Source organism: Neocloeon triangulifer, unplaced genomic scaffold (genome assembly GCF_031216515.1).
Source record: "Neocloeon triangulifer isolate White Clay Creek 2 clone unplaced genomic scaffold, ASM3121651v1 ptg000009l, whole genome shotgun sequence".
In the NCBI taxonomy this organism is placed as follows: domain Eukaryota; kingdom Metazoa; phylum Arthropoda; class Insecta; order Ephemeroptera; family Baetidae; genus Neocloeon; species Neocloeon triangulifer.
The window spans coordinates 4,232,671-4,248,889 of record NW_026775551.1 but is presented as its reverse complement, the minus strand read 5'-3'; the positions used below and the strand labels follow the sequence as shown (position 1 = coordinate 4,248,889).

Here is a 16,219-nt window from a genome sequence, read left to right as displayed (position 1 = left end):
AATATTTTTACGTGATGCAAAATCTGTTTTAATTTTTAATAAATTAAATTGAGTATTATCAGTGAAGGGTTAGATAAACTGAAAACCCCAACTCCTTTAGGGTTAAGAATGCGTGTCCATTATTAACTTTGGCGTTTGATGATGCTTATCTTGGCTAATTTTGCAGAGGTTGTGGAGGCCCACCGTGCCCGCAAAGTGGCCAGCCTCATCGGGGTGGAAGGTGGCCACGCCATCGGCACGAGTCTTGCGGTGCTGCGGGTCCTCTACCGGCTAGGGGCGCGATATCTCACACTCACGCATACCTGTAGCACTCCTTGGTGAGAACACGACATAAGAGCCGCTTAAAATTAAAACACCTCTCTGCTTCTTAGAAATATAAGCTCTTTTTTTTCCTTACGAGGCGACAAAGTAGTGTCACTTGTAGTCAGGTAATGAAAGTAATGCGTCTCAGATGTGCCACTGGTTGGCTTGATAATAAGCAGAGAGTTCATCCGCGATTATCATCTTTACGACGGCTTTACGACCCTGTGAACAATAAAGCTAACTCTTTCTTCCTCCCTGTTAGGGCAGACTGCTCCAATGTCGATGCACCGGGACAGATTCCAGACCACGGCGGCCTTACTGATTTTGGCAAGGTATGTATAAAATTACCTTTTTTTTCATATATTAATTTTTTTTTGGGTATTTCTTTTGCAAAGAACGAATGCTATTTTCCACAGTGTTCCAAATTGATCAAAAAAACCTTCTAGAAACAAAAGCTGCTGGCATGCATGATCAATCCCAATTGAGCAATTTTCCTTTTTATCACGTCTGCCTTTCTGAATAGAAACAGAGAGAGAGACGCATGCAACTTTATGCCCTATCATAAAATTTATATCTGCCCTTTCAAGAAGAGGTAAAATTTATGAATGCCTAAACGTAAAAGTTGGTCTGAAGCAACAGCTAAAAACGGGCCATTTAACCCTATCAAAGAATGCTGGTTGTTCGTTACTCGCAAAAAGGGGAAAAAAATCTTTGGAAAAGATTCCTCTTCTCTCGGTCTAGACAAAAACAGACTCCTTTTTCACTTGCACTTTTGTTCTTCGCAACCAGCGTAAGTGAGCACCCGCCTGAGCCACGCACCCTTTGCTAGTAAACAAACTCTCTCTTTCTGTCTTTTTGCCACTCAAACTCAAATTAGACTCGACTCAACTGCTTGATCCTGAAAAACATCGCATTTTTTTTGCCCGACGCTGTTTTTATCTGTAAAAGCAGCTGGCCATTAGAAGTTTGATTTAATGTTGCTTTTAAATGTACGATCCTTTTTATTGGCCGAATTCTTATTTGTGCTGATTTTCTTTTAATCATTGTTGATTTTGTTATCATGTTTCTTTTTGCCCGCAGGCCGTGGTGCTGGAAATGAACCGTCTTGGCATGATGGTCGATCTGTCCCACGTTTCCATTCTCACAATGCTGGACGTGCTGCAGGTGACTAAGGCGCCGGTCATCTTCTCGCACTCGGCGGCCCACGCACTTTGCAACAGCTCGAGAAATGTGCCTGACCACGTCCTTCGACTTGTCGTAAGTTAAAAATGAATCAATTGAAAAAAAAATAGATTTAAAGAAACCATTATGTATAAAAAAAATTATTGGCTTATTTTTTAATGTCAAGCAATTATTTTGATTTAAGTCGACTTGCAATTCCGAACTTTTGCAAAGTTTACAAAATTCTCTTTTCATAAGCTGGTCGTTCAAATAAAACCTAACAGCGCCCTTGGAATTAATGTTGCCACACAAAGATTGCGTTTCTTTACATATAAAAGCGCAGCATAACACCCAAGTTTCTATTATAATACTTTCCGAAATGTGGCCAAACATAATCAAACTTGTGCCCACCAACTCTCAAAATTGCAACCGTTGTGCCGAGGCGCGATCAAATTATTCCGCAAGCAGAAAGTTGAAATGGTCCCAGATAAAACTTTTTGAATCAATATTAGTGTCAAGGTGGCATGGGCGAACAAAAGAAATACACTTCTGGTGGCGGAAAATTGAATCTGAATGCGAATCAGCAAAGTTTGCAGCATAGAATGAAAAGACTCGAGCTGCAAATTGACAATGCGCAATGCGATATAAAGATAAAAAAAAAAAATATTTGAGAATAATTCTTGTGGCAACTTAAAAGACACATCCATTCGCATAATAAGCCGTCCCTTGATGAACAAGGCGCGGTGAAATTATCTATCATCATAAAAGTTGTGACACGGCTAAATTCGTATATGGTAGAGAGACAAGCCGTCGCCAACTTAATAGCGACGTTTCATTATTACAACCACCCCTAATTGCGACTACTTAAGATAATGATGCTTGCTCGTCGCTTAGTGTTCATTATTGCCATTTTACTGCAAGGCTCCAGTGCCGTATTTGTCAATGGACCCTGCAGAGCAAAGATTTACTCAAAAATCTAATTAACTCTGAGCTTCATTAATTAAATTTGTAACGCAGATTGCGTTCTAACAATTTATTCCGCAGGGAATAAAGAAAATTTTAATGCTGAAATAAGGCCCAAATTAAATTAATTTAAATTCCATATAACATTTGTTATTTCAGATCTATTGCCAATATATGTAGACATGTTATATTATTCTAATGTAATTTAAAATTGTAATAACCACACACACAAAAAATGTTTAAAAGTAACTGATAATTTGAATAAAAATAAAAATTGCTTTTTTTTCTTGCCCTGCTTTTTGTGCGAATATTTTAAATGTCTGAATAGCTTTGATAACGGCCTTAATTGTTCCTGAATTGAAAGTCGATGAAGTTAATGAGCAGATTATGTATTTCAAAATAACTCTTTTGAGTATTTGCATGGGCCGATTTTCGTGCTATTCACAGCGATACACTCTTTCCCCTGCTTTCATCAAAATCTGTTCATATCGTTCCCGCATAATGTTTTAACATCACAAGCGCCCGCAAATTTCGGGCTCCGTCCTCCAGGTTTTCCTTTGAAGCTGTGTCATGTACAAATTTTGGTCTCTTTGTTTCAGGCTCAAAATAGAGGGATAGTAATGGTGGCCTTTTATACCTACTTTGTAAGCTGTAACGATACTGCCACAATTAGAGATGTAGTAGGTAAGTGAATGAGTGCTGCTCGCCGCTAATTGAATCTGCTCCCCAGTGAATGTCCCTCGGAATTTAAGTTGGGGTTTCTCCGCAATTTTATCAAAATTGCCCTTGCAAACGCACAGACCTACCTTTGTCTCTTCCCCTCCTAGAATAGAAAATAAACCGCAATTTAGTCAAGCGCTCTGAATATCAACAACGGAAACCGCCAATTTCCCCGATCCCACCATTGGTCATTTAAACAAACATTTGCTTATGCTATTAAAAAGAGAACTCTTTGATGAATCATCAAATTATTTTTCTTTGAAATAATCATAGAGAAACCGAAAATAAATTTCATGAATTGTTCCAAATGTATAACAGTTGAGAATTATCAATTTAAAAATATTTAAATTGATAATACGTTACCAGCGGATGAAAAATTCATCTAATTTTTGATATCATTAAAAATATACAAAATATATGTTTGAAGAAGTTGACACTCGAGGAGATGATCATGGGAATGAAGGAAATCGGGCTTGTCCTCGTTGTAAAAAATTTGTTTTATTCAAAATCAAAGCAGTGACGGTCATGGTCTATTTCACCTATTTCACGAGAAAGAAAAAAACAAAAAATCAGCAAATTGAAAAAACACCACACCAAACATTTTAACATAAAACTTAGAATCTTAAAACTAGCAAATTCAATACCAACCTATTTGATGAGCGCTTTTCTTCATTCCCATTAAAATATGTGTAAAAAATATAGAAATGTGCGGTACTTTCATATTTTAAGAAATTGAGAACATTCGATAAAGTTTATTTTTCTTAAAGTGTATTTTGTTTGTGTAAGCTTCATTATATTTCTAGTAAACCCAAAAGCTATCCAGTTGACGGTTGTTGGTTTAAAGCTATCAATAACTCAGACAGAGCGAATCGTTCATTAAACGCGGTTTACGCTGCGTAACCGACCGCACGGCGATTAAAAAGGGGTGAAACGGTTGGGGGTTGCAATGGGCTTTGTTTGTGCTTCGTTCATCCGTTCACTCGCTGCGGAATTGAAAACATGCGGTCGTGTGTGAGTGAACGACATGCGAAACGAGTGCACTGACTGACGGCCTCGCAGCCCTCGGTTAATTTTCTGGCGGTTTGCGCGCTCATCTCTCCTGACTGATGAATTGCCAGATCTGAATTGACTGATGCACTAATGCTACGAATAAGAAGAATGAGTTACTACACTTGAATCAATGAACATTTTGACAGTTTGATGTTGCAAATCAAATACCTGGACTGGTCGACTGGTCCTATGCAAATAAAAATTATATAATTTACGTGAAATTGGTAGGCAAAAGCTTTTTCCTACAGCCATCACATTTAATTTACTTAGACCTGGTATCTTTATTATCAAGAAGTTATTCATGAAAGAATTAGATTATTTATTTCAAACTTATACTTCCCCATTGTTATAATAATTTAAAAAACTTAAAAAAAGAGAAGAAAGTAATTATAGCTCGCAGATGTGTATGCGTTTTAGCCCAAACATCAAGAGAAACTCAGCCGCCACTGGAAATGCACACACCTAAAAAAAATAATAAAAATGCTTACGCTAAGTAAAATAATTTAAAAAAATGGCTATAATTAATTGAATAATAAATATTGCTTAAAATTAAAACAAACTTATTTTAATTTTAGAAGATATATATTTTCTTGCATTAAATTGTCAAAGAACGATTTTTTTTGTACTTGCAGATTTATTCAACTTGCAAAAACCTCAAAAAAAGAAATTAAAAATAGAGCACTTTTAATCTTTTTGATCGTTTTGCACTATAAAAAAACAAACACACTCTTACTTCATCTATAAATTAAATCATTAAATTTTATAGGCTTATTTGTCAAATATTTTTCATACTTCGGTAATACAATCTCAGAAAGAGCTGTGCGCTTGTTTTAATGACGATTACAAACATTTTATAATTATGTATAAATAAATTAATAATTTTAATAGTTGTAAAAGGCTCTCTTCCGCTTTGAGAGGGTTTAATGTCTATAAACAAGTTCACCTTTCACATCTCAAGACGCGAGTGTCGCAAAAATTCTCTCTAAAGCAAAACGCGAGCGAAAGTGCTCCCCTCACTCTCTTGGCGCGCACCTTGAGCATGATCTCGCTCGCGTCTCATCTCCCTACTGGGCATACGCTTAATGGCATGCACGTGAGAGACAAAGCGTTGCACTTGAGGCGGGCATAAATTTCACGTTCGCCTCTTTAAACGGCCTTAGTGCTCCTAAAATCTAAAGCGCTGTTTTTGCAGTTTGTTGAGAAATCTCGAAAATTCAACATGACTCTTTAAGAGCAAAATCAATGCCATTAATAAAAAAATAATAATAATTATCATCATCAAAAACCTGTTCTACAATTTTTTTGTAAAGAAATAAAAAATGTTCTGAATTAAGGCAAAAATATTGTTAATATTGCATGAATTGATAGAGAGGGTAAAAGACAAATGGTTTTGTGCGTTTGCATTCTCCTAGCTCTGTTGTTCCAAAGAGTTTTTCTCTTTTTTTACATACACTATTGCACTCCAACTCCATAGAAAAATAATGACGTTGTTTTGTTGTTGCTGCAAACGTCTGACTTTTACAACTTGTTCCTGCCATGTGAAACTGAAGCGAAATTATTCTTGCAGCGCACATCAATCATATTCGAGACGTGGCTGGAGCCGACCATGTGGGCATAGGCGCCGGCTATGATGGCATCAACTTGTGAGTTTGCACAAACTTTAGCGCCACTTTGAGCGTGCTTTCCTGTCCGTCAGCGAGAAACTAAAAGATTTCGCACCACTGAGCATATTCGTTACTTGTTTCAAAGACCTGCAAAAAAAAAATAATAATATTTTTGATCATTGGAAAAGTTAAACATTATATTAAGCTACTTCCAACAATTTCAGATTATTAAAAATGAATATTGAAAAAAATTAATTGAATTTTCAACTTTTAGGACTCCTCAAGGTCTGGAGGACGTGTCAGGGTATCCTAGGCTTTTCGCTGAGCTGCTGGCCACGAGGCGATGGACTGAATATGACCTTAAGAAATTAGCAGGGCTCAACCTGCTCAGAGTGATGAAAGAAGTTGAGCAGGTAGAAATTAATAAAATTATAGAAATATAAATAAATAGAAAATTTTTAATTCATAAGACAATTGCATTGTTTTGTATATTAAATTATGCTTAAAATTAGAGGTGGTTTATGTATTTCTAAAATATGGACTATGGGTGCCTATTTTGTTGATCATTGCCATTTTTGTTGAATAAAAGACAAACCACGAAAAAAATTTTGTTATAATTTTGGCCTTATAAGCTCACAGGTGCCATAAGCAGATAAAAAATAATAATAATAATAATTTTGGTCCCCCTATATTTTTTAAATGCAAAATTTTTCAAGATGATTTTCTGAAAATGTACGAATGTTGGTCAATTTGAATAGCAAATTTTTTAAATTTATCCTTGCATCCTTAATTTTAATAGAAATAAATGTCGAACATAACATTTTTTGTTTTACAATATATCAATAACAGAAATAAATAGAGTTTTGTATGATTCGTAATAACTGATTCTATTTTTTTTTACAGGTGAGAAATGAGATGCGAGACTCGGGCGTCCAGCCTTCAGAAGACCTAGTTCCAGCGCACGACCTGTACGGAAAAACCTATTGCCGATTTCCAGAAACATGAACTTTGACTCTTGGCGTCTCCAAAATGAGCAGAGGAATTTTGCTGAATTCGCACCCAGTGACAGAGCGCGCAGTGTGAATTAGTGCTGAGAAAGTGAGATAGTGTTCAAAAATTTTAGCCGCGCCAAAACAAAACTGATACATACGCAACCATCGACGCAAATCAACAACCCCAAAAAAACTCAAGAACAGAGAATTTTCACCGAGGAAAGAGGAGCCTTGCGCAGGCTTTTTAAACAAATTTTATTATAGAAAATAAATTTTGACGGAAAATTTGGTTTTTGTTTACATCCAAACATTTTCGCAAATAAAATGTCAGTTGGTTAAACAAAGTGGACATGAAACAAAGAAAAATGTACGCACACGTTGGTTAAAGAATGTTAATTATTATTGACTTGAGAGTATATTTGTATTATATTATGATTGCTGTCGACGCTGAAAGATGCAAGTCGTTGTGTTTGTATAAATTGGAGGAAAGAGGATTTTTTAACAAAAATAAAAATAAAAAGATAAAGCAAACAATGAAAAGTTTTCATTCCGTGTGTTATTTTTAATAAATTGGTAAAAACTAAAAGCCATTAATATAAGTTCAACCAGCTATCCAATGCTTCATATTTTTCTAATATTTTGATTAAAATTAAATAAATTTTAAATAAAACTATCATTGAAAAAATATTTATAAATAGTTGTCAGTGTTGTCATAATTTTGCAAGGGAAATCATTTTTTATTTAAAAAAAAGAAGAGGAAATAAAAAAAATGATACGCTTATATGAGTTTAGAATTTTTCCCTCCTAGCTACCTCAAGGGTGGCGAGTTCTGGAGTTGCCTGAGAGAGGGCAGGGCGTCCTCGATTGAAACCCACCCTTGGCTACCCCCGTAGTCAAAGTTCGCACTCTGGTCGAGGGGTGGTGCAACAATTGGCACAACAGCTTTCGCGGCAATCGAATCTTTACCCAAGATTTTCAACAGAATTGAACAGTGAGAAGTTCCGCATACATTCCATGAAATTATTATTTAACTCATATTTTATTGCATTTTATGGTATAATATAAAGTTAAAAAGCAGAGGCAGATTGGTTTGCGTTAGTAAAAAATAAAGAGGTTATTTTTAGGAACATTTATTATCATTTATCATATTTTATTCAACGATTGAAGCGTAATTTTTGTAATCCGATTTAGAAAATCTATTTACCAAAAGATATGAATTATAAAAATTCGTCTTTGTTAAACTTACAGGCATTCGGGCTGCTTAAATTATTGGACGCTGCTGGTGTCTTTTCTTCTGGTACTCTTCTATGGGCCAAACTTTCCTCTTCTATGGTCTAGCTCTGTAAAATATCATCCAATTAAGGCTAATTAGGTATTCTTAGATCAGATATTTAAAAATGTGAAGAGGGTAAACTCTTAAAGTTTTCACCCCGACTAAGGCGCGTTTAGTGAAATTAATGTCAATTTGTAGTTGTTATTTTTTATCAGCGGGGTAAACCTGATTTGGCAGGTTAGCCGGGCAGGCTGGGCTAGCCGGGAAGGCCTGCCCGACCTGCCCGGCTAGCCCGGCCTGCCCGACTAGCCCGGCTAGCCCAGCCTGCCCGACTAGCCAAGCCTGCCCAGCTAGCCCGGCCTGCCCAACCTGCCCGGCCTGCCCGACTAGCCCAGCCTGCCCGGCTAGCCTAACTAGCCCGGCCTGCCCGGCTAGCCCGGCCTGCCCGACTAGCCCAGCCCGCCCGGCTAGCCTGACTAGCCCGGCCTGCCCAGCTAGCCCGGCCTGCCCGGCTTGCCCGGCCTGCCCGACTAGCCCGGCCTGCCCGGCTAGCCCGGCCTGCCCGACTAGCCCGGCCTGCCCGGCTAGCCCAGCCTGCCCGGCTAGCCCAGCCTGCCCGACCTGCCCGGCTAGCCCGACCTGCCCGGCTAGCCCAGCCTGCCCGGCAAGCCCAGCCTGCCCGACTAGCCCGGCCTGCCTAGCTAGCCCGGCCTGCCCAACCTGCCCAGCCTGCCCGACTAGCCCAGCCTGCCCGGCTAGCCCGACTAGCCCGGCCTGCCCAGCTAGCCCGGCCTGCCCAGCTAGCCCGGCCTGCCCGACCTGCCTGGCTAGCCCAGCCTGCCCGACCTGCCCGGCTAGCCCAGCCTGCCCGGCCTGCCCGACCTGCCCGGCTAGCCCGGCCTGCCCGTCCTGCCCGGCCTGCATGGATTATAAAAACTCGTCTTTTTTAAACTTACAGGCATTCGGGCTGCTTAAATTATTGGACGCTGCTGGTGTCTTTTCTTCTGGTACTCTTCTATGGGCCAAACTTTCCTCTTCTATGGTCTAGCTCTGTAAAATATCATCCAATTAAGGCTAATTAGGTATTCTTAGATCAGATATATTTAAAAATGTGAAGAGGGTAAACTCTTAAAGTTTTCACCCCGACTAAGGCGCGTTTAGTGAAATTAACGTCAATTTGTAGTTGTTATTTTTTTATCAGCGGGGTAAACCTGATTTGGCAGGTTAGCCGGGCAGGCTGGGCTAGCCGGGAAGGCCTGCCCGACCTGCCCGGCTAGCCCGGCCTGCCCGACTAGCCCAGCCTGCCCGGCTAGCCCGGCCTGCCCGACTAGCCCGGCCTGCCCAGCTAGCCCAGCCTGCCCGACTAGCCAAGCCTGCCCGACTAGCCAAGCCTGCCCAGCTAGCCCGGCCTGCCCAACCTGCCCGGCCTGCCCGACTAGCCCAGCCTGCCCGGCTAGCCTGACTAGCCCGGCCTGCCCGGCTAGCCCGGACTGCCCGACTAGCCCGGCCTGCCCGGCTAGCCTGACTAGCCCGGCCTGCCCAGCTAGCCCGGCCTGCCCGACCTGCCCGGCCGGCCCGGCCTGCCCGGCCTGCCCGGCTAGCCCGGCCTGCCCGGCTAGCCCGGCCTGCCCGGCTAGCCCGGCCTGCCCGGCTAGCCCGGCCTGCCCGGCTAGCCCGGCCTGCCCGGCCTGCCCAGCCTGCCCGTCTAGCCCGGCCTGCCCAGCCTGCCCGGCTAGCCCAGCCTGCCCGGCTAGCCCAGCCTGCCCGGCTTGCCCAGCCTGCCAGGCTAGCCCAGCCTGCCCGACTAGCCCGACCTGCCCGGCTAGCCCGGCCTGCCCAACCTGCCCGGCCTGCCCGACTAGCCCAGCTAGCCCGACTAGCCCGGCCTGCCCGGCTAGCCCAGCTAGCCCGACTAGCCCGGCCTGCCCGGCTAGCCCGACCTGCCCGGCTAGCCCAGCCTGCCCGACCTGCCCGGCCTGCCCGACCTGCCCGGCTAGCCCGGCCTGCCCGTCCTGCCCGGCTAGCCCAGTCTGCCCAGCCTGCCCGGCTAGCCCGGCGTGCCCGGCATGCCCGGCTAGCCCGGCATGCTCGGCTAGCCCGGCCTGCCCAGCTAGCCCGGCCTGCCCAGCTAGCCCGGCCTGCCCGACCTGCCCGGCTAGCCCAGCCTGCCCGGCTAGCCCGGCATGCCCGGCTAGCCCGGCATGCTTAGCTAGCCCGGCCTGCCCGGCTAGCCCGGACTGCCCAACCTGCCCGACTAGCCCAGCCTGCCCGGCTAGCCCAGCCTGCCCAGCTAGCCCAGCCTGCCCAACTTGCCCGGCCTGCCCGACTAGCCCAGCCTGCCCAGCTAGCCCGACTAGCCCGGCCTGCCCAGCTAGCCCGGCCTACCCGACCTGCCCGGCTAGCCCGACCTGCCCGGCCTGCCCGACTAGCCCGGCTAGCCCAGCCTGCCCGACCTGCCCGGCTAGCCCGGCCTGCCCGACCTGCCCGGCTAGCCCAGCCTGCCCGACTAGCCTTACCTGCCCAGCTAGCCCGGCCTGCCCAACCTGCCCGGCCTTCCCGACTTGCCCAGCCTGCCCGGCTAGCCCGACTAGCCCGGCCTGCCCAGCGAGCCTGGCCTGACCGACCTGCCCGGCTAGCCCAGCCTGCCCAACCTGCCAGGCTAGCCCGACCTGCCTGGCCTGCCCGGCCTGCCCGGCTAGCCCGGCCTGCCCGACCTGCCCGGCTAGCCCAGCCTGCCCGACTAGCCCGACCTGCCCGACTAGCCCAGCCTGCCCGGCTAGCCCGACTAGCCCGGCCTGCCCGGCCTGCCCGGCCTGACCGACTAGCCCGGCCTGCCCGACTAGCCCGGCCTGCCTGACTAGCCCGGCCTGCCCGACTAGCCCGGCCTGCCCGACCTGCCCGGCTAGCCCAGCCTGCCCGACCTGCCCGACTAGCCCGGCCTGCCCGACCTTCCCGGCCTGCCCGACATGCCCGGCCTGACCGACTAGCCCGGCCTGCCCGACTAGCCCGGCCTGCCCGACTAGCCCGACCTGCCCGGCCTGCCCGACTAGCCCGGCTAGCCCAGCCTGCCCGACCTGCCCGGCTAGCCCGGCCAGCCCGACTAGCCCGGCCTGCCCGGCTAGCCCAGCCTGCCCGACTAGCCCGGCCTGCCCGGCTTGCCCGGCTAGCCCGACCTGCCCGGCTAGCCCGACCTGCCCGGCTAGCCCGGCCTGCCCGGCTAGCCCGACCTGCCCGGCTAGCCCGACCTGCCCGGCTAGCCCGGCCTGCCCGGCTAGCCCGACCTGCCCGACCTGCCTGGCCTGCCCGACTAGCCCGGCCTGCCCAGCTAGCCCACAGCCTGCCCGGCTGATCTAAAAAGGTAAAGTAAAGATGAGGTATGGAAATTGGTTAAAACAAAAAATATTATGACACAATATTGCAATAAAACCATATATTATATTTTTCAGACTTAAATCAAGATTTAATTAATCAAAAAATTCATTAGCGAGATCATTTTTAAAAATTTTACTATCATAATTATTTGAGCCCGCGGCTGGAGTGGTTCTTTTCCCTTTCACGTGCCGCTCCCTCAAACACACAGCAAGGGATGATCCGTGGAGAGGCCACTTGACAGAGGCAAAAGTGTCGCGTGTGTTCTACATGAATGTACGTGCTCCTCTCTTTTCTCTTTCGGGGCCGAAGTGCGCCATCGAGAGGGGCCGTCGGCGCTTTTGTCTTTGCACGGCCGGCCTGCGACAGCGGATGCACGCACGCAATTAAGCGCGCGCGCAGGAAGAGCGAATTCAAGCGGCGCTCGCTCGCTCGCTCGCGGATGCTGCACGTTTGAGTTGCAAAGCAAAGCGCACTTTCATGCACACACTCTTGTGACTAATTGCTTCAACCTGCGTGCGACGGAAGAAAATTTTAGCTCATGAACCCATTGTTAGCGGCCTTCTAATTGCTATCCGCTTACCTCCCTCAATTCAAATAATGCACTATCATCATAGTACAGTATTTTGCCAAGTTGGTTCTAATTTTTACAACGCATTTTTATATTTTCCCATTATATTTATTTTAACTCATAAAGCGCATATTATTAAAAAGACAGAAAAGTATTATGAAAAAGAAATTATTGACCGAGAAGAATAAATAATAATAATATTAAAAAACTTGAAAGAATTAATATTTATTTAAAAATCATATCTTTAAAACTCAACATTTTAGGTGTTTCAAATGTAAATTGCATGCAATATGCAATCAAATTTTTTTTCACATATTTTATTCATAATTTGGATTTAGACACACAATTTTGTTTTAAAAAAAAGAGGTAAAGTACTAAATTGTAGTCACAAAATTAATTATAATTTTGAATATTTTGCCCTTTGATTTATAACGAAAAAAAATCCCATTAATCTCCATCTTTTTCCTGTAAAGAAAATTTAATAAAAACAAAATTATTTTTAATAAATTTTCCACTGATATATAAAAATGCATCACCAAATATTTCAATTATAATAGTTGGAAAAAGTAAAAGAAAAAAGTATAGCCACTCAAAACTATAGCTGTAAGTTATTGTGGAGCTGTTATAGTGCTTGTTGTCTGATCCGCGGATCCGATTCAGCAGTATTTCACGGCCACACTATGCTTATACTTTGCGCATATTATTTATCGAAGAAGTTGCGCGCTCACTCTCAATAAGCGGCCTTATAAAATGGAAATATATGTGCCACGGGAGCAGTTTTAAGAGCTTATTCCGCATTATGCAAGCACGGAATGGCGTATTTGCTGCCAACAAAAGGTTTGCGAGAGAGCTTACAGCACTTGTGCCGAGCGCAGCAGCAACCACTTTGCACGGGGGTGAAATTCGCATTATACATTTGTGCATGTGTATTGACGGGCCGAGGAAAACTGCCAGTGGTAAAGCTGCACTTAACCGCATCTGCAACCAGCACCGACAAAGTCAGATAGACAGGAGCTTCTAGAGTTTAGCGGCAAAAAAACAATTCTAGTAATTTCAAATTTTTTTTTTTATGCAAAATATAATTTTCGAATAAAACTTGACATTTCATGCACCAAATCAAGAAGAGATTAATGTGTCTAATTTTTTTAAGAATAAAATAACAATATCATCATAGCATTTATACCTTATATATCATTTTATCATTTTGAAATATTTAAACAAATGACTCTCAATGGCTATATAAATATAATAATGTGCATGACCTAATTTTCAAGTTGGAATTAAATTAATATCATTGGTAATATTGGGCGTATTATTACTAAACGGTATTCTAAATAGCTTAAATTTGCGAAAATTATATATACTATTCTTATATATCATTGCCGAAGCATGATTTTTTATATTTAATTTATTATAGGCGTCTAGAAGGCTGTATAAGCTAATGTGCATGACCTATTTTTTAAGTTGGAATTAAACTAATATTGTTGGAAATATAGGGCGTATTTTTACTAAACGGTCTTCTAAATAGCTTAAATTTGCAAAAATTATATATACTATTCTTATATATCATTGCCGAAGCATGATTTTTTTAGTTTAATTGATTATAGGCGTCAACAAGGCTGTATAAGCTAATGTGCATGACCTAATTTTCAAGTTGGAATAAAATTAATATTGTTGGTAATATTGGGCGTATTATTACTAAACGGTATTCTAAATAGCTTAAATTTGCGAAAATTATATATACTATTCTTATATATCATTGCCGAAGCATGATTTTTTTAATTTACTTGAATAAAGGCCTCAAGAAGGCTATTGAAGCTAATGTGCATGACCTAATTTTCAAATTGGAATTAAATTAATATAGTTGGTAATATTGGGCGTATTTTTACTAAACGGTCTTCTAAATAGCTTAAATTTGCAAAAATTATATATACTAATCTTATATATCATTGCCGAAGCATGATTTTTTTAGTTTAATTGATTATAGGCGTCAACAAGGCTGTATAAGCTAATGTGCATGACCTAATTTTCAAGTTGGAATAAAATTAATATTGTTGGTAATATTGGGCGTATTATTACTAAACGGTATTCTAAATAGCTTAAATTTGCGAAAATTATATATACTATTCTTATATATCATTGCCGAAGCATGATTTTTTTAATTTACTTGAATAAAGGCCTCAAGAAGGCTATTGAAGCTAATGTGCATGACCTAATTTTCAAATTGGAATTAAATTAATATAGTTGGTAATATTGGGCGTATTTTTACTAAACGGTCTTCTAAAAAGCTTAAATTTGCAAAAATTATATATACTAATCTTATATATCATTGCCGAAGCATGATTTTTTTAGTTTAATTGATTATAGGCGTCAACAAGGCTGTATAAGCTAATGTGCATGACCTAATTTTCAAGTTGGAATTAAATTAATATCATTGGTAATATTGGGCGTATTATTACTAAACGGTATTCTAAATAGCTTAAATTTGCGAAAATTATATATACTATTCTTATATATCATTGCCGAAGCATGATTTTTTATATTTAATTTATTATAGGCGTCTAGAAGGCTGTATAAGCTAAAGTGCATGACCTATTTTTTAAGTTGGAATTAAACTAATATTGTTGGAAATATAGGGCGTATTTTTACTAAACGGTCTTCCAAATAGCTTAAATTTGCAAAAATTATATATACTATTCTTATATATCATTGCCGAAGCATGATTTTTTTAATTTACTTGAATAAAGGCCTCAAGAAGGCTATTGAAGCTAATGTGCATGACCTAATTTTCAAATTGGAATTAAATTAATATAGTTGGTAATATTGGGCGTATTTTTACTAAACGGTCTTCTAAATAGCTTAAATTTGCAAAAATTATATATACTAATCTTATATATCATTGCCGAAGCATGATTTTTTTAATTCACTTGAATAAAGGCCTCAAGAAGGCTATTGAAGCTAATGTGCATGACCTAATTTTCAAGTTGGAATTAAATTAATATTGTTGGTAATATTGGGCGTATTATTACTAAACGGTCTTCTAAATAGCTTAAATTTGCAAAAATTATATATATTATTCTTATATATCATTGCCGAAGCATGATTTATTTAATTTACTTGAATAAAGGCCTCAAGAAGGCTATTGAAGCTAATGTGCATGACCTAATTTTCAAGTTGGAATTAAATTAATATTGTTGGTAATATTGGGCGTATTATTACTAAACGGTCTTCAAAAAAGCATAAATTTGCGAAAATTACATATATTATTCTTATATATCATTGCCGAAGCATGATTTATTTAATTTACTTGAATAAAGGCCTCAAGAAGGCTATTGAAGCTAATGTGCATGACCTAATTTTCATGTTGGAATTAAATTAATATTGTTGGTAATATTGGGCGTATTATTACTAAACGGTCTTCTAAATAGCTTAAATTTGCAAAAATTATATATACTAATCTTATATATCATTGCCGAAGCATGATTTTTTTAATTCACTTGAATAAAGGCCTCAAGAAGGCTATTGAAGCTAATGTGCATGACCTAATTTTCAAGTTGGAATTAAATTAATATTGTTGGTAATATTGGGCGTATTATTACTAAACGGTCTTCTAAATAGCTTAAATTTGCAAAAATTATATATACTAATCTTATATATCATTTCCGAAGCATGATTTTTTTAGTTTAATTGATTATAGGCGTCAAAAAGTCTGTATAAGCTAATGTGCATGACCTAATTTTCAAGTTGGAATAAATTTAATATTGTTGGTAATATTGGGCGTATTATTACTAAACGGTCTTCAAAATAGCTTAAATTTGCAAAAATTATATATACTTATCTTATATATCATTGCCGAAGCTTGATTTTTTTAATTCACTTGAATAAAGGCCTCAAGAAGGCTATTGAAGCTAATGTGCATGACCTAATTTTCAAGTTGGAATAAAGTTAATATTGTTGGTAATATTGGGCGTATTATTACTAAACGGTCTTCTAAATAGCTTAAATTTGCAAAAATTATATATACTAATCTTATATATCATTGCCGAAGCATGATTTTTTTAGTTTAAGTGATTATAGGCATCAACAAGGCTGTATAAGCTAATGTGCATGACCTAATTTTCAAGTTGGAATAAAATTAATATTGTTGGTAATATTGGGCGCATTATTACTAAACGGTCTTCAAAATAGCTTAAATTTGCAAAAATTATATATC

General features: G+C 41.1%; 1 protein-coding gene across 5 annotated transcripts in view; it reads left to right on the top strand.

Annotated features, from left to right (window-relative positions):
• The window catches only part of LOC132195432 (dipeptidase 1-like), a 117,214-nt gene extending 109,827 nt beyond the window's left edge, over positions 1-7,387 (top strand). For all 5 annotated transcript variants that reach the window (XM_059617414.1, XM_059617413.1, XM_059617418.1 and 2 more), the window contains 7 exons: positions 167-317; positions 566-635; positions 1,384-1,560; positions 3,027-3,111; positions 5,765-5,840; positions 6,076-6,214; positions 6,705-7,387. In XM_059617414.1, coding sequence (XP_059473397.1) covers positions 167-317; positions 566-635; positions 1,384-1,560; positions 3,027-3,111; positions 5,765-5,840; positions 6,076-6,214; positions 6,705-6,806 — 800 coding nt within the window. In that variant the 3' untranslated portion in view covers positions 6,807-7,387. The remainder of the gene's footprint in view (positions 1-166; positions 318-565; positions 636-1,383; positions 1,561-3,026; positions 3,112-5,764; positions 5,841-6,075; positions 6,215-6,704) is intronic.
• Positions 7,388-16,219: the final 8,832 nt, after the last annotated feature.